Source organism: Phycomyces blakesleeanus, assembly GCF_001638985.1.
Source record: "Phycomyces blakesleeanus NRRL 1555(-) unplaced genomic scaffold PHYBLscaffold_30, whole genome shotgun sequence".
Taxonomy (NCBI): Eukaryota; Fungi; Mucoromycota; class Mucoromycetes; order Mucorales; family Phycomycetaceae; genus Phycomyces; species Phycomyces blakesleeanus.
Genome location: NW_017265187.1, coordinates 134232 through 152759, shown reverse-complemented (window position 1 = coordinate 152759; position 18528 = coordinate 134232). Strand labels below are relative to the sequence as shown.

The 18528-nt window shown below is 34.6% G+C and overlaps 6 protein-coding genes across 6 annotated transcripts; 1 reads left to right on the top strand and 5 right to left on the bottom strand.

Annotated features, from left to right (window-relative positions):
* Positions 1 to 621: 621 nt before the first annotated feature.
* Positions 622 to 1720, bottom strand: PHYBLDRAFT_63713 (hypothetical protein; the record flags this gene model as incomplete). The annotated part of the gene is made up of 3 exons (XM_018441161.1): positions 622 to 942; positions 1554 to 1572; positions 1641 to 1720. 3 exons carry the CDS (start codon positions 1718 to 1720, stop codon positions 622 to 624), a joined length of 420 nt encoding a protein of 139 aa, XP_018285329.1.
* Positions 1721 to 2609: 889 nt separating this feature from the next.
* Positions 2610 to 5969, bottom strand: PHYBLDRAFT_151541 (hypothetical protein; the record flags this gene model as incomplete). Its single annotated transcript, XM_018432701.1, has 7 exons — positions 2610 to 2690; positions 2874 to 2932; positions 2982 to 3051; positions 3176 to 3594; positions 3648 to 4250; positions 4332 to 4570; positions 5698 to 5969. The coding sequence occupies 7 exons, from the start codon at positions 5967 to 5969 to the stop codon at positions 2610 to 2612; spliced, it is 1743 nt and encodes a 580-aa protein (XP_018285328.1).
* A 638-nt stretch (positions 5970 to 6607) lies between these two features.
* Positions 6608 to 10297, bottom strand: PHYBLDRAFT_183587 (hypothetical protein). Its single transcript, XM_018438796.1, has 10 exons — positions 9992 to 10297; positions 9433 to 9767; positions 8985 to 9332; positions 8769 to 8873; positions 8635 to 8673; positions 8490 to 8570; positions 8257 to 8443; positions 7963 to 8101; positions 7193 to 7847; positions 6608 to 7033 (listed from the first exon to the last, which is right to left on the bottom strand). The coding sequence occupies exons 1-10, from the start codon at positions 10209 to 10211 to the stop codon at positions 6659 to 6661; spliced, it is 2484 nt and encodes an 827-aa protein (XP_018285327.1). The 5' UTR covers positions 10212 to 10297; the 3' UTR covers positions 6608 to 6658.
* Positions 10298 to 10566: 269 nt separating this feature from the next.
* PHYBLDRAFT_174325 (hypothetical protein) lies at positions 10567 to 13545 on the bottom strand (the record flags this gene model as incomplete). The annotated part of the gene is made up of 12 exons (XM_018437230.1): positions 10567 to 10644; positions 10746 to 10862; positions 11044 to 11236; positions 11305 to 11446; positions 11529 to 11693; positions 11776 to 11955; positions 12067 to 12262; positions 12405 to 12566; positions 12619 to 12728; positions 12845 to 12887; positions 13049 to 13304; positions 13448 to 13545. The coding sequence occupies 12 exons, from the start codon at positions 13543 to 13545 to the stop codon at positions 10567 to 10569; spliced, it is 1740 nt and encodes a 579-aa protein (XP_018285326.1).
* Positions 13546 to 14128: 583 nt separating this feature from the next.
* Positions 14129 to 15340, bottom strand: PHYBLDRAFT_174324 (helix-loop-helix DNA-binding domain-containing transcription factor; the record flags this gene model as incomplete). The annotated part of the gene is made up of 2 exons (XM_018437229.1): positions 14129 to 14223; positions 14380 to 15340. The coding sequence occupies 2 exons, from the start codon at positions 15338 to 15340 to the stop codon at positions 14129 to 14131; spliced, it is 1056 nt and encodes a 351-aa protein (XP_018285325.1).
* A 2213-nt stretch (positions 15341 to 17553) lies between these two features.
* PHYBLDRAFT_151538 (hypothetical protein) lies at positions 17554 to 18465 on the top strand (the record flags this gene model as incomplete). Its single annotated transcript, XM_018432700.1, has 4 exons — positions 17554 to 17734; positions 17858 to 17995; positions 18069 to 18254; positions 18398 to 18465. 4 exons carry the CDS (start codon positions 17554 to 17556, stop codon positions 18463 to 18465), a joined length of 573 nt encoding a protein of 190 aa, XP_018285324.1.
* Positions 18466 to 18528: the final 63 nt, after the last annotated feature.

The window sequence follows — 18528 nt, the reverse complement described above, 5'->3', positions numbered from 1 at the left end:
GCATTGCGATGATGCCATCATTTTGATATATGTGTACGTATATGTATATGTATATGTAACATTGTAAGAAAAAAAGAAAAAAAAGCTTGCAACAGGCACCTTGGTTAGACCATACAAAATATTTAAAATCTGATGACTACATACAGTTTCCTATAGAGTGAAACACATTACTAAGGCGCACAATTCGAAAATACATATATAATAATAATATAGATATTTCAATGCCCAATTATTCATAATGATTGTTTTCTCTCTTTCTCTCTCTCTCATCATAACGATCGTTTCCCTATTCTCTGCCGATGAATAATGTAAACACAGATAGTAGACGACTACTATTTTGGGAAAGCTTATTTAAAGTCAGATAGAAAGTTTTCATCAAAAAGAGCCTAAACCTATCTTGGTACCTTGAGACTGATTTTTTTTTAAAAAAAAGTAACTTTACAGTGAACGCAGCGTTAAAATTACGGACTTCTAAAGATTAAATAGCGGAAAATACAACTTTAAATTGCGCTTTCCATTCACAGCGATTTGCGGGTTTTTCAAAAATCAAATTGCAGCCTCTTGCACATCAATTTGCAGTTTTTTGTGAAATCAAATTGCGGGTTAATCCTGAACATACTCTCATGGACACTTATCATTAAATGAGCTCTTTATTTCTATATTATCAAATTGATTACAAGAATGCTGTATAAAGATCTTTAAATGACAAATGGAAACATTACTGCATGCTGCAGCAATTCCTGTCTTAAGATCTTCGTTATTGGAAAAGACTCCTCTCTTAACTTTGTTTTTGACAACAGACCAAAATTGCTCAATAGGATTGAATTCAGGAAGGATTATCCATAACAATAAGAAAAAACCTTTCATAAGAGGATTTTTGTCCATTTCATCCAGAGTTTTTCGAATGAAATTCAAATAATGCCCAGTCGTAGTACATTTTGCTCTTTTTGTGCCAGATGTCTGCTTTCGTGTTGTTCCACCTTCAGCCTTACATTTCTTAGGTTTCTAAGCTACTCTGAGCTCAATGTCTACTACTACCAAGGCACTGATAGCGCCTAAAATCGTATGGGAAATTACTCCTAGTCGACTTAATTTTTACTATAGCCGGTTTACCCACTGTAGAACAAGCTGAAGGTGAACGCATATTTATGTTAAAGCTACTTTTGTCAACAAAATCACAATTAGACATATAGTCCATATCAGTTGCTGCCCATCGATTTATTCGCTGTTGGAGTTTATCATCGGAATTTCTTTCTTCAGGGTGCAAAGTAGCTCTTTTAAAAGACAAATTGTATTCATTCTTGATGAAGTTGCGAACGCTCGTTTCTTTTAAATTGAAGTTTTCAAACGACTTTGTCAAACTCTCAATTACATCCGCAACGCGTGCGTCAGGGCACTGATCGTATAAATTTATAATGTACTCTTTGTGTTCTTGCTGTAGCATTCTAGTTTTTCTCTTATTATGATTTGTTTGCTTCTCGAATATATTCCAATCTAGATCGTCCTTTAATCTTTCAGCCTATTGTTACCCAGTACACTCAATCACACCGGACAATCCAGCAGCTTTCGCAGCTTTGTATAATCTAACTTGCAAGTATTAAAGAAAGAGAACTTTCTGGTCGGCAGAATACACTTTATACCCTTTTTTATCATCTTTAGAAGTTTTTTCTTTAGTCCTTAAACTCACTTCGTTCATAGTCTCATAAAGCTTATCTCTCATTCGTTCTTGCTCAGATGGCTGAGCTTGTTTGTAATTTTGAAATGTCGCAAGAGTTTCCAAATGAAATGGATCCGTCGTATTTGAAGATTAATACATGTAAGATATCTAGAAAAGATAAAAGAAATTTCATACAGAATAATATGCTTATATCTAGCTACTATAAGCCTGTATACAACACATAACTATATGACCTTGGTGTGTATAGTAGAATTAGTGCACGTACATTGAAGGGTGTGGTAATTCGACAACTAAGTCATCAGTAGGCTGTAGAGCTACTCCCTGACTTAGAATAGAATAATATATAGACGTAAGGACTTCTATTATTTTATTGAAACATAACTGTTGCAGTTAATCTCTATATAACGCACGAATATCACTTTTCTTAACTGTTTATTTATTCAAGAAGTATATGTACGATATGTTTAAGTTCTACGAACTCCTGTAGCGACGACATATGCATAATTAAATAGTAGTTGCACGAACACTTAAGTTCTGAGCCTGTATACTAAAAATCAACTCTATGAGTAGACAAGTAATATCATAAGAAAAAACCATAGTTATTCCCTTTTCTTATGTAAAGGCGGGCTTAATTATCGCAGTATTTAGTTGTTTTAGTTTATCTTTGATTTAAAATAAAGACCCCCAAACAATTCTCATTCTAATCCTTTTTCCTCTTCTATTTTTAACTTTCATTTATACGAAATACCACAATTTTAGCAGTAGTTTAGATCTTCCTACCTTTTCACTATAATAATATTCCTAGTCTCTTCCCATTAACTTTGTCGATTTTGTATTTTGTTGAATCATTATAAGAAATCTCACACTCACAAACGAAGAGGTAACGATTTATTTTGTTCAATCAAAATAGAGCGTCTGTAGAATAGTGAGACTATTTTCCGGTTCGGACCTCAGTAGTCGGTCCGTAGGAAGAGACGTAGGTTTTGCACAAATCCTTAAATTGTTGTACCACCTATAGGAAGTAGGATAAGATTTAAGGTCACTGGCCATCTTAATAAAATCAGTTCTTTTCCTTTATTTTGTTGTAAGAGGGTATCTTGAGAGATCCCTGAGCGAGAATAGAGTAATAAGAGCCCCCTTTCGTTGAGACGATTGTTGACAGTACTGAGTAAAATCTGGAATACTGCCACCTTACCGTACATCCCATCCCTGTGAGATATAACCGCGAAACACCTAAAAGACAACCTCTACCAGCTACATACCATTGCACCCTACACCTCCCCACTTCCTCGTACTTTCATACCACTTGTCAAATTCTCGTTCTTGAGCCGGACCTCCCCACTTCCATCGCTCTTGAAGTCCTTTATATATCCCTTTTGCCCAATATTACACGTCCGTCTCACAAACGAAAAGAGATGTCAATTTTTTTTTCTGGCGGCGTTAAAAGGTAACAAAAATGAAGTGGTAGATAAAAAATACATGGTTCAACATTTATACCGAAAATATGGAGCTTTCGTACTCTTGGCTCTTGTATATTGTTGAAAGTCCTTTTCCCTTTCCTTGTACAAAACATTGCTCCCAGTCCATATTGGAACCATGTTCAGTTCGATACGCGTTAATAAATTTCCAATTTTTCTGCTGCATTCGACGCTTTAAATCACGAGTTGTACCGCTAGTGGAGATGGGTACACTGACGGTGGAGGCATTGGGCATGATAGCAGCAGAACTAGACGCGGACTGCGTCAAAGTGGTATCATTCTCTTTGGGCATGGTCGAAACATTAACGGGACTGGACGTGGAAACAACATTTGTTTCAGAGGATATAGTCGTTAGTGCAGTATCCTGATCTGGGGTAATTGTGCCAGTGGGATCAGAAGATGTTGCAGCAAAACGTTTCCTATGGATCTCATTGAGAGCTTTCATATGATCGTCCAGGCAATCGATCGCTCGTTTGTTGTAGTTCCTATACCCTGGTTTTCCAGCAAGATCTCCTTGGTCCGGTTGAATCCATTAAATGCGCAAAAGTAAAGTTTCTCAAACGCAGCACTATTTGTTTCTTCCTTCTCAATTTCTGGAAAAATGATATTTTTTGCAATGCGGTACAATGTTTGAATGGTTTGGTCATCACGTCGATCTATATTGATTAATGCCGATTTTCCTTCTATAAGAAAATGAGCAAGTGCAACCATGGCTTCCAAAGGCTTGCTTTTCAAATGGTTGGTGATTGTTTGCTTGTTGATCATAAAACAGGCTTTTGTCCGCCCAGTGCATGGCAGATTTTTAGCATACGGGAACTCTGGGCATTCATAAGCCTGGTCTGCTAATGCTTGGGAAATGTTATTTGTAACAATCGTCAAAACAATTGGTAGCGTACTGTAGTACTTGCAGACCGAAAGAGAATACTTCATCAAACGTCGGAAAAAGTTCATGCCAGTATAATATTGAACTTCAATAAGAATTGGGGGGTGGTTTTTGAATTCCTTGCGATTAAAAGGACAGTATAGCACATCTGATCGTTTGAAATTAGGCCATTCTTTGGGTCTTGTGGAATATTTTCTGCAAGCATCGACACCTACACGTGTTCAATATAAAAGGGTATTCATTAAGCAACAAAAGACGAACGATACAATATCCTTGTATAGAATGAGTTTACCAAACAAGGTGGAAACAATGATCTTGATCACTTCATCATTATTTAGAATCAACTTGCTCATCAAATCGGTCCCTGGAATGTATTTTAGCGGCAAGGAAAAGAGGAAATCTTCACTACAATCTTCCTTGGCAAATGTAGGAGGTAACAGTGGAGGTAACTGTTGTGTTGGTTGAAGTTTTGAAGAAGTTTTTAAGAAGAAGAGTTGAAGATTTGAGATGAGGAACGAATATTTGTGAGAACTTGTGTAGGGTTTGTTTATTGAGAAAAGATTTGGTATCAAAATTTGACAAGGTTCCTACACTGAACTACTACTGCTATTTATATTTTGGATCAGGAAAATTATATGACTGGGGTTAGGTAATCGATCCTATCTGAGCCTTAATCAGAGCAACGTGATCTTGGGATAATTAATGTATGATTAATTATATAAATGTGTGTAGTCCCAATGAAGTATTAACATCGAAAGTAAATGTGTTTATGAGTTATAATTATGCTTATAATATTTCATTGCTGTATCCCATATTATGGTGATATCATCATATGAAATATAATCACTATCATGCATGCTAAACCTGTGTGTTAAATAATAAAGTAATCGGTAGACACCTTTGAGTGGAATAGCTGAGGCCTTATATTATTTCCTTCAGAATTATTCTCAATTACAGCAGTAGTCAATACTCATTTACAACAGTAACAATGGAGGTAACAAAAGATTGCTACATCTTCGTTTTAAATCGTGACCTCTTTGCTTGTGCGACACTGTATTTATCGTATCCGAAGATATATCCACCACTCATAAAACAACCAAAAATGTATACAGAACAAGAGGTCTTCGAGCTTTTTCAACAATTTAGAGTCGAAGGGCAAAAACTGAACGAGAATTTCAGAGAAGAAAGGACGTTACCTCTGAGGTAACAAAAAAATCGTTACCTCTGAAGTAACAAAAAAACCGCTACCTCTGAGGTGACAATCAAGTTCTTCGTCTGTTCTTCATTTATTTTGCCTTCCTTTAGTTTATAAGCCGGTACAGATCTAATGAGTAAATAGATACTAAGTGAAAGCCAAGTTACAGATGTTGTAAACAACATAAATAGGTTAAATAATTACGAATAACAGCATCTAAGCAACTCATAGAAATGCCTGAAAAATACTCTTATGGCACATATTGAATATCAGAGTGGGTGTTGTGTTGTGGCAAAATGCCCACTGCTATATTTGTTGGAATTGTGTTGCCTAGTTTAAAGTTTTGTATTTCAGCCTATGGGCACTCTACTTTCAAATTGCCACAATTTTTTTCAAATTGCCACAGAATTATATTTCTTTCTTTATCGTTTATATACACACACATGTAATATAATATATAAACTCTTTTAATATGCTCGTTAGAGACTTGTTGCCATGATAATTGGCAAATAGGTGACGATCATAAATTGATTGCATAATTGCAATGTCTCTTGCTGTATCCCATTGTCCTCGTTCACCAGTCAAGACTTTTTGTTTGTCTTTTTGTGCTTTTCGTGAAGTCTCCTCGGCAGAGCTGCTTGATAAGACCTCAACGACTGCATTATTGGATCCTGACGCAGTTGTAAATATTGTGCGCTTTCTCTGGCTGTTAGGGTACCATGCTGTTCGCTTCATTTTTATTTTATGCGTTTTTTAAGAAAATAAGGGAAAAAACCAAAAAAAAAAATTTGGATGAAAAGAGACATAAAGTAGAAAGTATGTATGTAAGTATATCTTATATATACTTGAATTATTTTGTTTAATTGTTGAAAATATATATAATCAACTGCATATCTGTTTGTTTGTGCTAGTAAAAATTGAATGCTATGTGCATATGGCAACTATAAAAATCTGTGGCAAATTGGGGTCATTTTGCCTCAATTCTATGGCAAAATGCCCCCAATGTCTCTCTTCTAGACATGAGCTGCTAGAATTTGTGTTTGGAGGTTCTTTTGATCTCTCAGATGCCAATCATCTTCCAACTGAAATTGCAAGCTATATGAAAATCCTTAGAACAAACAGTTTGCGACATTATCAAACAACAACAAAAACCTAGTAGAGTAAAAAAAAAAGCAATTTTCTTTACGAATAGGAGCAGCATGATCATGGAGTTCTACATACCCTTTTAGCAAGTTTATGTTCATTCGGTGCTCAGCTTGAGTAAGAACTGATATATTTTTGAGTTATTAAAAGGCGTAATTTGGTTTGGCCAAAAGTGCTGATTGGATCTTGAAAAAGGCGTCAATTGGCACCGGAGGCACTATATATTTTTTATTATTATTTTATTTTAATTATTTTTGGTTCTCCGTTGATTAGAGGCATTATTATCCAATCACTTTTTCTACAATAGAAATAAGCTCTTTTATGTATTTTGCAATCTCATAGGCCTCTTTTGCCAAGTCTCTCTTGGCGGCTGCGCTTGCTTTTTCAGGTGAATGTGCGAATGCGGAACTTGAAAGTTGAAGTAATTTTGATTTCGAAATGGCCATCTCACTAAGAACAGGGTCACCTTGAGCAGCAAGCGCGAGTCCAGGCCCGGCCGAGAAAGCATTTCTTGCCATCCGGATAATATTAGAGACAATAGCATCAATAGATTGAATAATTTTCTGTACTTGGTTGATTTGGTTGGGAGATCTCAAGGCTGCCAATAAGCTTTGAATAGCTTGAACAATATGGTCGGTTTCTTCCTTGAGATAATCCTTTTTGGTGTTGTGGTTTTGGGGTTTTGTATTTTTACAGTGTACAACAAACAAATACACCAACATGCATACATACATACATACATGTGTGCGTGTGTGCGTGTGTGTGAGCATAGTTAAAAATAAAGGGCATCTTTACTAAACTTGAAAGATTCTTACATTTAATTCCTCGGGACCAAGGTATGATCTAGGAGATAATGGTGGCTCTTCTTGTGTCCCATTTGACCGTGTATTTGATGATAAACTATGCTGCTGGTGTTGTTGTTGCTGTTGTTGATGATGATGTTGTTCCTGTGGCTGGACAATTACTTGTGGAGTTGGTTGAGTTGCTCTTGGAGCAAACGAATTTTGAATGGAGGATGCTATTGAAGATGATGAGGATTGGGTTCGTGGCTTCAAGGACGAAGATCGAGAGGAAGTTGGGACTGTCTTGGAGATAGCAGCAGAGGAAGTAGAAGCAGAAACACCAGCACCAGCAGTAGCACCAGCAGTAGCACCAATTGAGTGAATGCCATCTTTTTGAGATGTCAGACCAAGGAATTTGGTCATTTCCACAATTACAGCTGTCAAGTGACCGGCTGAAGCATCCAGCAAACTGACAGGGCTCATCCCCATACCCATAGCATGACCTTTGGCTGAAGCAAGCAGCTGAGTCAAGGTTGTTGAAAAGCTAACCTTTAGTTCGTGAAGACGCGGTGCCATTGTAGTAGAGAACTGTGGTGAAGTTTCAAATGCTTCTACGTTTTCAGATATTCGCTTTGAAATCATTATAATTGTCTTCATGGTTATTAAGACACCGGAAGGCTTGCTTGATCTTTTTTGTTTTATATACAACGGCAGCAGAAACAATAAAAAGACAAATGATATAAGAAGAAATTGGATACTTGAATGAATCAAAAGATCTTGGAAATACAAAAGTTTTTATATACCTGGCAGTTTCTAGTAGCTCGTTTATGGCTGTTTGATACGACATAATAGAATCTTGGCTAATAATACCTTCTCTAGTTGGCTGCAAAAAATTTTCCTTGCGAATATCGTTTTTAAACGTCTCGCTTGTAGGTGATATTCCTGGATTTTAGCATTAGTCAAAAAGAGCCAAATAGTACTATGAGATACTGATAGTATATTTCGGCATATATGTGTATGAGTGAGAGAGTGAATTGAACACCCTCCTCCACCCTTCCCTTAATATCTCCTTTTTTTTACCTCCCTATTATTATTACCTTTGAGATAATTGATTTCTTGATTTGTATTCTCGTATTTAGTCTGCCACATCTTGGCTTCTTCTTTGGCTATCCTTAATTGCTGCTCTAACTGTAGCTTTTCCTGATCAAGGATAGCCGTCTTACTTGAGAGGGATTTGAGATCAGTTATTAAACGTTGGGTATCTTTCTTCACTTGACGGACTGCCTGTACTTAAATAGTGAGAAACAATCATATTTTTTTTCTGGCTTACCTCTTGCTGACTATTATATTCTCGCTCCAGTCGATTATAATCTTCCTCTAGACGCTTGTAGTTTTTGTCCAATTGATCATACTTTATCGTCCCCACAGCCAAAAGTTAACAAAATAAACACTATTATATTTATATGAATTTATACCTTTATTGATGAGCCTCCTGTATTTATGGATTTGTTACCCTACGTTTGTGATAGTCAAGAATTAAGAAAAAAAATAGGTCTTCTTTATATATAGATATTGGATATACAAATGTATTTGTCTTTGCATTACTTACAATTGCTTCATATTCTAGTTGGTGTATACGTTTCATCATCTGAGCTAGTTTGTATTCATAGTCTGAGCGTATTCTTTCTACTTGCTCGTAGCTCATGCTCTCCCCCTAAAGCAAAATAAAATTATTATATGTTACCATTACAATTATCTTTTCAGTCGTCTTTATTTTCTTTTGGTTATATATATATATATATATATATATATATTATCAGCTCACCATTCCACTGTCACTCTTTTGTAATCCAACCATGTTGTCCAAATCTGCCATCAAACTATCCAAGGATTGAAAGTTCCCGCTCTCTCTCCATAGTTTTGTGCTTGATTTTGATGGTGCAAAAAACTCCTTTTTGGGTTCGTCTTTGTATACTCCTGTATTTGGCCGACTAGATTCATCATCAGATGGATCTGCTGGCTCTACGCTAATCATTCCCTTGACAGGTACGATGTTTGTGGATTTGCTAGGCTGTGCTGGAAGAGGGGAAGGCGGAGACAGAGGAGACGGAGAAGAATGCTGTGTTTGTGATGGTGTTGCTTGGATTTTAAGGGGAACATGAGATACTTGAATCTTTTATATATAACCACACACATGTTTGTGCAAGGCAGTTATTTTGGGTAAATTTTCAAGACCTTACACAATTAGCAAAACACTTTTTTGTTTTACTTACCTTTTCTTGAAATTGTGGGTATCTTCTTTTCAATTCAGAAAACACATCACTGACGAGGTCCTGGAAGCGTGGAACTGGTAATGTAGCCAGTTTCTGTCTGGCCTGGTTTCTGCGCGGATGGAAATCATCACGGACAGGTAAGAACGGACCTAGCAGAGTTCCAAAGTTAGATAGATGTATTGTATCATATGATGTTTTACCAGACTTTTCTGGATAGTATCTTCTTCCTTGCTCATCATAGACATCCATGGCCAATTCATGGAATTGCAGTGTGTTGAGTCGTCCGAGCTTTAGACGAGCATTTACTCGTTGTTGGTTAGGTCCTTCTTTAGCCTCTTTTTTAGATTAAGGTATATATATATATATATATATTTAATGTAATGATAATAAGAACAACAATAAGAATAAGAGTAATAAATGATTAGAGTTTTTATTTATTATCTTGCTATAGTAATGAATTAAGATTTACGGCTTTATAAGCTATTATCATTTAGTAGTAATATTCTTCTTCTTCTGCTTATATAAGTATAAAATCAATAAATAATTAGGCTTGTCAAACCTTTGGCTAATATATTAACTATGGCTTGTTTAAGTTCGTCATAATAAATTCGAGCCTGGTCTTCATGACCTGCTGCACTTGGTCTACTTGAAGAGTATACGGATGGCACATTAGAAGTGTAACTTGTCGATCTAGATGAAGTTGAGTATGTTTTCGTAGTCAGGGTTGCTCTTGATTCCCATAAGCTTGAGGATTGAGATTGCGATGGAGCAAATGCCATCTCTTGCAGTCTATTTGTCTAGTTGTCTATTTGTCTATTTGTCTGCCTTGTCTTGTCCTGTCCTGTCTTGTCTCGTCTTGTCTGCGGCTCAATAATAATAAAATATATATATAGAAATATAATAAAAAGGGACACACAAAAACACGATAGAAAAATTTAAATGGTTGGTGGTACAAATTACTCTGTTTCTTTTTTAATTCAGAAAAGGAACAAAAATTCGGAAATTCAGAATTTCCAGCCAGTCAATAAGGATCAAAATGAATTCAACCAAAAGCAAAAAGAAAGAAAGGATCAACGGAAAGGAACAAGGGTTTGGAGTAAGATAAAGAAGCTCTGTTTTATTATTTTTCTTAATTTATCTCATCTCCTCATCCCTTCTGTTTATCTTTAGTGCCACCAATTCCTTTAGAAGTTCCTTTGCCTCAGCATTGTACTAAAGAAGAAAGAAGTTGAAGCAAAAAAAAAAATTAAACCAAATTCGTATTGGAATTGCAATTACAAAATGTCTATCTCAATATACTCTGATAAACTTACTGGGTATGACATGCTCAGCACAGGCTCAATAAAACTCTCGGCAGAGCTATAATCCGTTTTGGCAATAAAGTCTCTTGCTACAAACAGATTGGCTTCTGCAACTTCACCCTCCATATCCTTTTATTATTATTATTATTATGATAGAGAAATTCGTGTGTTAACAATATATTGCATTTTACGGCTTCAACAGCCAACTCTATACAGCCCAATAGTAAACCCCTCCAAAAGAACAGTGACAAGGGGAAGAATAAAGAAAGAAATGAAAACTTGCCTTTCGATTACTGTATTTATCTCTTACTTCAATATAGTTCTTGACTGCTTTTGCTTGTTGACCCATTTTGGCAAACAACCGTGCAAGTTCAATAGCAGCCACACAAGGTTTACCTATCTTGCATTGCTGGGCTTTCTGGTGACAGTATTCTCGCTTTTCTCTATTCCCAAGTCTGTCATGACATTCAACAAGACATTTCCAAACACGAATATCATGAGGCCTATATACACACACATACAAAGAGGTGTATAAAATAAAGAGAGATTATCAAATATATTGTCAGCTTACACACGCATATATATATATAATTTTGATACTTGCCTTAGTTCGAGAGTTTTGTTGTAATAAGATACAGCGTAAGCATCCAAGTTTAATATCTGATAGGTTTGTCCAAGAGCATACCAAGCTCTGTAATCAGACGGGTTCTCGTCTATTGAATTAAGATATGAATACACCCATTAAAATATATTACTATACATCTATATTATTTAAGTATTATTTTTCTTTTTTACCAATAGCACGTCGGTAACAGACAATTGCAGCATCCGTGTTCTTAACTTCAATATAATCATGTCCAAGAAGCGTCCAGACCCAATGAACACTACGATCCAGCTTTAGAGCCCTCTTGAGATACTCAATAGATTTATCAATGTTTCGGCTGATATTGTAGTAGTTTGCTTTTTTATGTATATGATTTATTTAAGGAAAGACAACCCAGTTATTAAAACCATATTGTACACAAAAAAAAATTAGGCTTACCAATTACGCAACATGTCTCTGTTCTGTACTTGTCTACACGCATACACTGATCTGCTAGTAGGCTTAGTTTCTCAGCATTGCTTTCGAGAAAGAGCATATTTGAGTAAAGTTCAAGTCCTTCTATCCGGTACGGATGTCTTTCTTGAATGTCTTGGAATAAATCACTAGCTTGCTTATATTCTAAAGAATTAACAATAATAACAAATGATATTTTTTATTTTATTTTACAAAAAAAAAAAGTTTCTTCTTTATTTGTTTCTTTATACATGTATATAGAATTGCAGGACTTACGGTTGGCTTCATAAAATGCAGTTGCATGTTGGGTAGTTATATAAGCACTGTTTGAAAAGTATTCGGTCAGAGGTTTAATGGCCTCATCGAAATGGTGTTTTGGTAGGTGAAGGCGAAGAGAAACTTTGGCAAGAAAGAAATCTTTCATAATAGAGTCTGGCATATCTGAATTTAACAGTTGCTTGATATCTTCAAACTACAAGTTGTTTGAAGCCAATATATAAATATCATTAAAATGTGAATATAACGATATATGGATTTGTACAAAGAAGGTTTATCGATTAGTGAACTATAGACGCGCACACATCTATATATATATATATATATATATTCTTTACCATTGTTTCGTCTTGAACTATCATACAGAGTTCCATCCAGGCTGACCAGTTGTATTCATATTCATGTATGGATCTCAAAAGGACCTTTGCAGCTTTAAAATATTCTTTTCTTTTCCGAAGTACTACACCATATCTATTTATGTATAGTTCAACCACGGTCGACTGTAATGAGGATGGAATACAACACCAAAAAATAGAATATAATATAATATACTTGCAGGTATAAACAGAATGCGTCTAGTTCACCTTTATCATATCCTATCAGTAGTTCTTCATACAGAAATGGTATAGCACTATTCTCTGCCTGAGGATTTTCTGTACTGCCTAAACTTGCAAACACACGCAGATATATATATTATATATATATAGAAAAGGTTTGATGGTTTATTCAAGCGGGTTTTATTTCTCATAAATAAATAAATAAATAACATTCTTCTTACCAAGGATGTCTAGCATTTCTTCTGCTTTGCCTTTCTCTCCAGCCTTTATTTATATAAATACATTATATATAGATATAGATATATAGATATATATATATATACATATATTCTTTAGAAAATTTGAAGCAATTATATATGTATATGTTTGTAAAAAAACAATTTATTATTTATTTTTATAAATGCTCTTATTATTGCTGTTATTACCAAATAAAACGCGTAAAGTCGCAAGAATTTCAGTCTCGGTGCGTTATGGCCTTTGAGTAGATGATGAGCATTTTCATACTGTCTCATCTGAAAAGCAGATTTGGCGTATTGGTATCGATTGTATTCTTGCTCTGTCAGTCTTGGGTACTTTGACTCATAGTTTGTTGTTTCAAGTGAGGCAGGATAAAATATTGAATCCGTAAGTAATTCCTTTTCGTGATCAGGATACTCGATTCCATTGATGATTTCTGTTGTCCTTTATATTTATATTTTTTTTTGATTATTATTTATTTATTTATTTATAAAATTCTATTATATTGTCAATCGGATGCAATCTCAACATGTAATGGATAGTGAATCGTAGCGTTGTTGAGGTATTTTGTAAAGTGGTGTTGTTACCAGTGAGTAGCATTGAGCAAACAACGCTCAGAACAGATCAGGACGGATTCCTGTAGATTTGCCTTGAATTTCTTGACTTTTTCTACAGAGTATGTCATTTACAAAGCAAGATTAAAAAAAAATAATAAAAAATTTAAAAATTAAAAATTAAAAATTAAAATATTAAAATATTAAATAAATAGATATATAAATCTATACAAAATACGTTGAAATTGGCACCAAATCATTTTATTTGCCAATAGATAAAGACCTTGTATTATTATTATTTTATTTATTTATTTATTTTATGTGCGAAATATTGGTGAAAATAGTACATATATATATCTGATAGTAACAATTATAGTAATAAGTATGTTTCAATTTTGAACTATTATTATTATACTTTTTTTTTTGGATATTTTATTTATGTATATAATATATATAACAGATAATGATTTGAGATATTGAACAAAAGTAAGTAAGCAAAAAGAAAAATAGAAAGGTAGAAAGAAATAAAAGGCAAGGACAGAAAAAAGAACAAGAGCAAGAACGAGAACTAGAACGAGAACGAGAATGAGAACAAGGTAAGGTAGGGTGAAAAGGAAAAACAGGTAAAGAGTGAAATATGAAATAGCAAGAGATATTTTGTGAGTGTGTGTGAGTTTGAGTGTGTGTATTTGTTGCAAGAAAAGCTTGTACTGATCAATTCTTAAATAGTGCAAGTTCCTTTTGAAGTGCAAGCCTCTCTTGTTCCATTTGAACATCTCGATCACGTAGCGAAGAAATATAATCCAGGGCTTTGATATATAATATATATATGTGTGTGTGTGTTGCAACGATAATTTGAAACGTTTTGAAACAAGCAAATATGTAAGTAAGTAAAATCACAATTAAATTAAATTAAATCAAATCAAGCAAGAAATGTATTTAATATAATCCATTTATGTATATACCTTTGCTCAGAATTTCCCATTTGCTTGTCTTGAGCCCTCTGTCTCCGGGTAACATCTCACGTAACTCATCAAACAGATCCTTCATTTCTTTTCGTCTTTTGCGTTCGGCTAGTTTGTGACTGACACGTAACTCTGGAGATCGTGAATACATTTGACTTGCTCGTCTTTGGTCTACACCACCGCCACTGCCACCGCCACTGCCACCTCCAATGCTACCATAAGCACCACCTTCTCCTTCTCCTTCATCCATTTCTTCTCCTTCCACTTCGTCTAGTTGGTGTAGACGTGATTCGTTGGGGGTTCTTGGTGACGAGTCTGCTGAAGATGGTTCGTATGATGATGATACTGCGATTGAGTGACGTCTTGCCGCAGCAGCTTCTTCAAGTAATCTTGGACTACTGATTGCCGGGCCTGCTATTGATGTGAATTGTGTTACTGGAGTTGTTGAGTTTGGGTGAACATAGTGATAGTCCAGAGGACCATTTGTGAGGTGAGATATTGAAGGAAGAGAGTCACGTCTCCAGGGTAAGGATGATTGAGCATTGGTAGGATTGTTGTTACTGTTATTATGATTAATATGGTTAATGTAAGTGTTGTTGTTGTTATTGTTTGCACAAGGGGGTGAGGGTAGAAAGCGGCCAGTCAAATCAGATCGATGTTCTAGTGGAGAATGACGAATGCCGGCGGGATGAAGAGCCGGTGATGAGGGAGGAGAGTTTCCGGAAAGAGGGGACAGAGGTGGACGAAAGGTTGCGTGTAAGGCTGGGTCTGTTAGAGAGCCTCTCCTTGAATTGGATGGGCTAGGCGTGGAGCGGTCAAGGTAAGGGTGGTGTCGTAAGGAGGATAGTGGATAGAGAGTCCTTGAATTGGGGTCAAGGGATTGTCGGCGGCTAGGTTGCTGCACTGGTGGGTGGTCAGAGTCAACAGGGTGAGATGCAGCGTAGTGGTTGGCAAGGAGCATATCTTTTGGTTTTGGTTTGTTGGTGAAGAAGAGCAAAAAAAAAAAATTCAAGAAAAAATTTATATACTTATTATATATATGTATATATATAAAATATTTAAGGACCTAGGCTCCGCTTGGAACATGTGCACGTGCTATTGTCTTGCCACATGGCCCCTCCTCTTTCCTTCCAATCTCATTTTCATATTTTATTTTAACAGGTGTAATTACGTATATATATATTAATTTTAATATTAATATTAATATTAGTGTGTGGCTGTTGTAATAAAGTATCTTGCTTTCTATTAACTCATCCAATAAGCAACGAAAATATCATAAAAAAAATTATCACAAATTATGACTATTACAATTAACAATTCTTTTCAGGTGAAATGAAGAAAAACAAAAGAAAAAGAGAATATGGCAGTCACAAAAGGAATTTACCAACTTCTTTTGATCAATTCAGTTTTGTACCTCTTCTTAAAGCAACTACACCTATAAACACACCTACATAAATATAAACATGTATATATATATATATATTATTTATTTTTACTTTACTCGATTCTCTATCTCCGATTATACGGAGAGCCACTGTAAAATAAAAGAATACTATTTAAATATATCCCCGCCTCAAATACCGTGTGCTTCAGACTATAGCAACCTTCTTTTTATATATATATATATACTCATACTTTCACTTTCACTTTCACTTATAGATATATACAGGTGTACATGTGTACATGTGTACATATAAGTATATATTAGAACAAGAGGTTAAGCTTATTAGATAAAGAAGAATAGATAGATTTGAGGGTCAAGATAAATAAGTATATCTAATTACTTGTTCTGTGCTCAAACCTTAAAAGCAAATTGAACCTTGTTCGTGTAACTACATTTTTATCCCAGCCAATCAAAACCATTGCATGAACATGAGGTTTCCTAGAGAGAGAAAAGAAAATTGTAAAAGAGATAAGACGTAATCCAAAAGTAATGTTATTTCCTGAATCTTTTCTTTATTTATCTTTTTTTTTTTTTTTTTTTATAATTTCTGTTATTATTGCAAGTAAAACAAAAATGTTTCAATAATTGTTTCAATATTAACAGCAATAAGAAAATATATATATATGTTAAACTTATTTATCTACTTTCAAAAAAAAAAAAAAAGAATTCAACATACCGTGAGAGATGTTTGTAGAAACATATGGTTTGTGTGTGTGTGTGTAGCCTAAATTTGCTCAGACACTTTCCCTTACCGCCCGTCTCTTGAGCCTGTAATGTCTAAAGTCTGGGATTCCATTCGGAGATTACAATCACAACAGCATCAAACGCATCAAAAATATTTATAAAAATATTAGTAATAAAAACATAAAAAATACATTGCTTGATCATAATAAACACACACAAGAGCACAACAGTGATATTTTTTGTCACAACTTTCTATTATTATTATTATTATTGTTATTATTTATATATATACATTGCAGTCAATTGAAATATAAATTCTACATCTTGAATTTATCTTAATTGTTCCAATGGACCCTGGCAGATATACAATCTCAGGAACTTGTTTATACACCAGCCACACATCTACACTTTCACAGTAACAGTAAGACCACTCAAATAACCATAGGCATATTTGGATTCGAATTTAAACAGTGCGAGTCTCTAATATAATCAATTAAAGAATCTAATCATGTAGAAATCACATAAATTTTATTAATAATAATAACCTATTCTTCATCTGGTGCACTTGTCAGCCCAAGCTTTCTATAATCAGAAAATAACCTTTGGAGATCATATTCTTGCCTGATCATATTCTTGATTCAAATGAAAAAAATAAAAAATAGAAAATAAAATAAAAAATACTCTACTCTACTGTACTGTACTGTAAACCAAGACTGGCTAACCGGCACGTTTTTACTTGCCATAAATAAAAATCACATTTTATATAACCTTCATTATTACCCTCTCTCTCTTTCTCTCTCTATTCTTCTTCTAGTACTCAAGGACATTGATTACCGAGACAATACCCGTGTGTGACAATATAAACAGAATACATATATGTATAACGTAATAATATTCACACCAAAAATATATATATAAATAAATAAATAAATTAATTAATTAAAAATTAAATATAATTAAACCGATTCTTACATTTCTTTCTTACTCTTACTCTTCTTTCTCATCTCATAATCTCAACTCCATTTACAAATCTCAACTAAATTAGAATGACAACTTCAGCACCTACTCGCTCTTTTTTGGTCTGGTACTTAACACAGTTGGCTGCCAACCCTCTCCGCGTCAAGGCTATTACAAGTGGTGTTCTGTCTGGTGCTCAGGAAGCATCAGCTCAGAAACTCTCTGGAGCCAAGAAACTCGATGCACGTGTTATTCAGATGGCTGCCTATGGTAAATTAATTTAAAGAAAGTAACATTTATTTATACATAAATTCTGTTATGTAAATTTTAAATTTGTGGCTCGACTTCATTTCATTCACACTATCATCAACTACTTTAATATCGATGATAAAGGTCTATTGATATCCGGGCCATTGAACCACATTCTATATGAGATTATGAACAAGGTGTTTGCTGGAAAAGAAGGCCCCAAGGTTAAGCTTGGTCAACTACTGTTTTCCAATCTTATCATTTCTCCTATTATGAACACAGGTAAAGAAATATAATGATTCACACACAGATACCTTGTATATATATATATTTATATATATAAATATATTTCTAGTTTATATCAGTGCTATGACTGTTTTGGCCGGTCACAACTCATTGGCACATGTAAAGGGCGCTGTTCGTCAAGGACTCTTCCCAATGCAAAAGATGTCTTGGATCATATCCCCAGTTGTCCTCATCTTTGCTCAAAAGTTCCTCGATCAGCAGATCTGGGTTCCATTCTTTAATGTTGTTGCCTTTAGTAAGTTTACTGTTATAATTGCTATCTTATTTGGTATAAAATAGAGAGAGAGAGAGATAGTCTATGTGTTTGCATGGATTTTATTATTTTTGTTGTCGTAACAATGACAATAATTAACTGACTAACAAACACAATTTAAATAGTCTTTGGCACATATATCAACACCATGATGAAGCGTAAGCGTTTGGCAGCAGAGGCAAAGAAGGATTAAAACAGAAACAAAACAATATATATATATATATATATGTGTGTGTGTGTGTGTGTGTGTATAGGT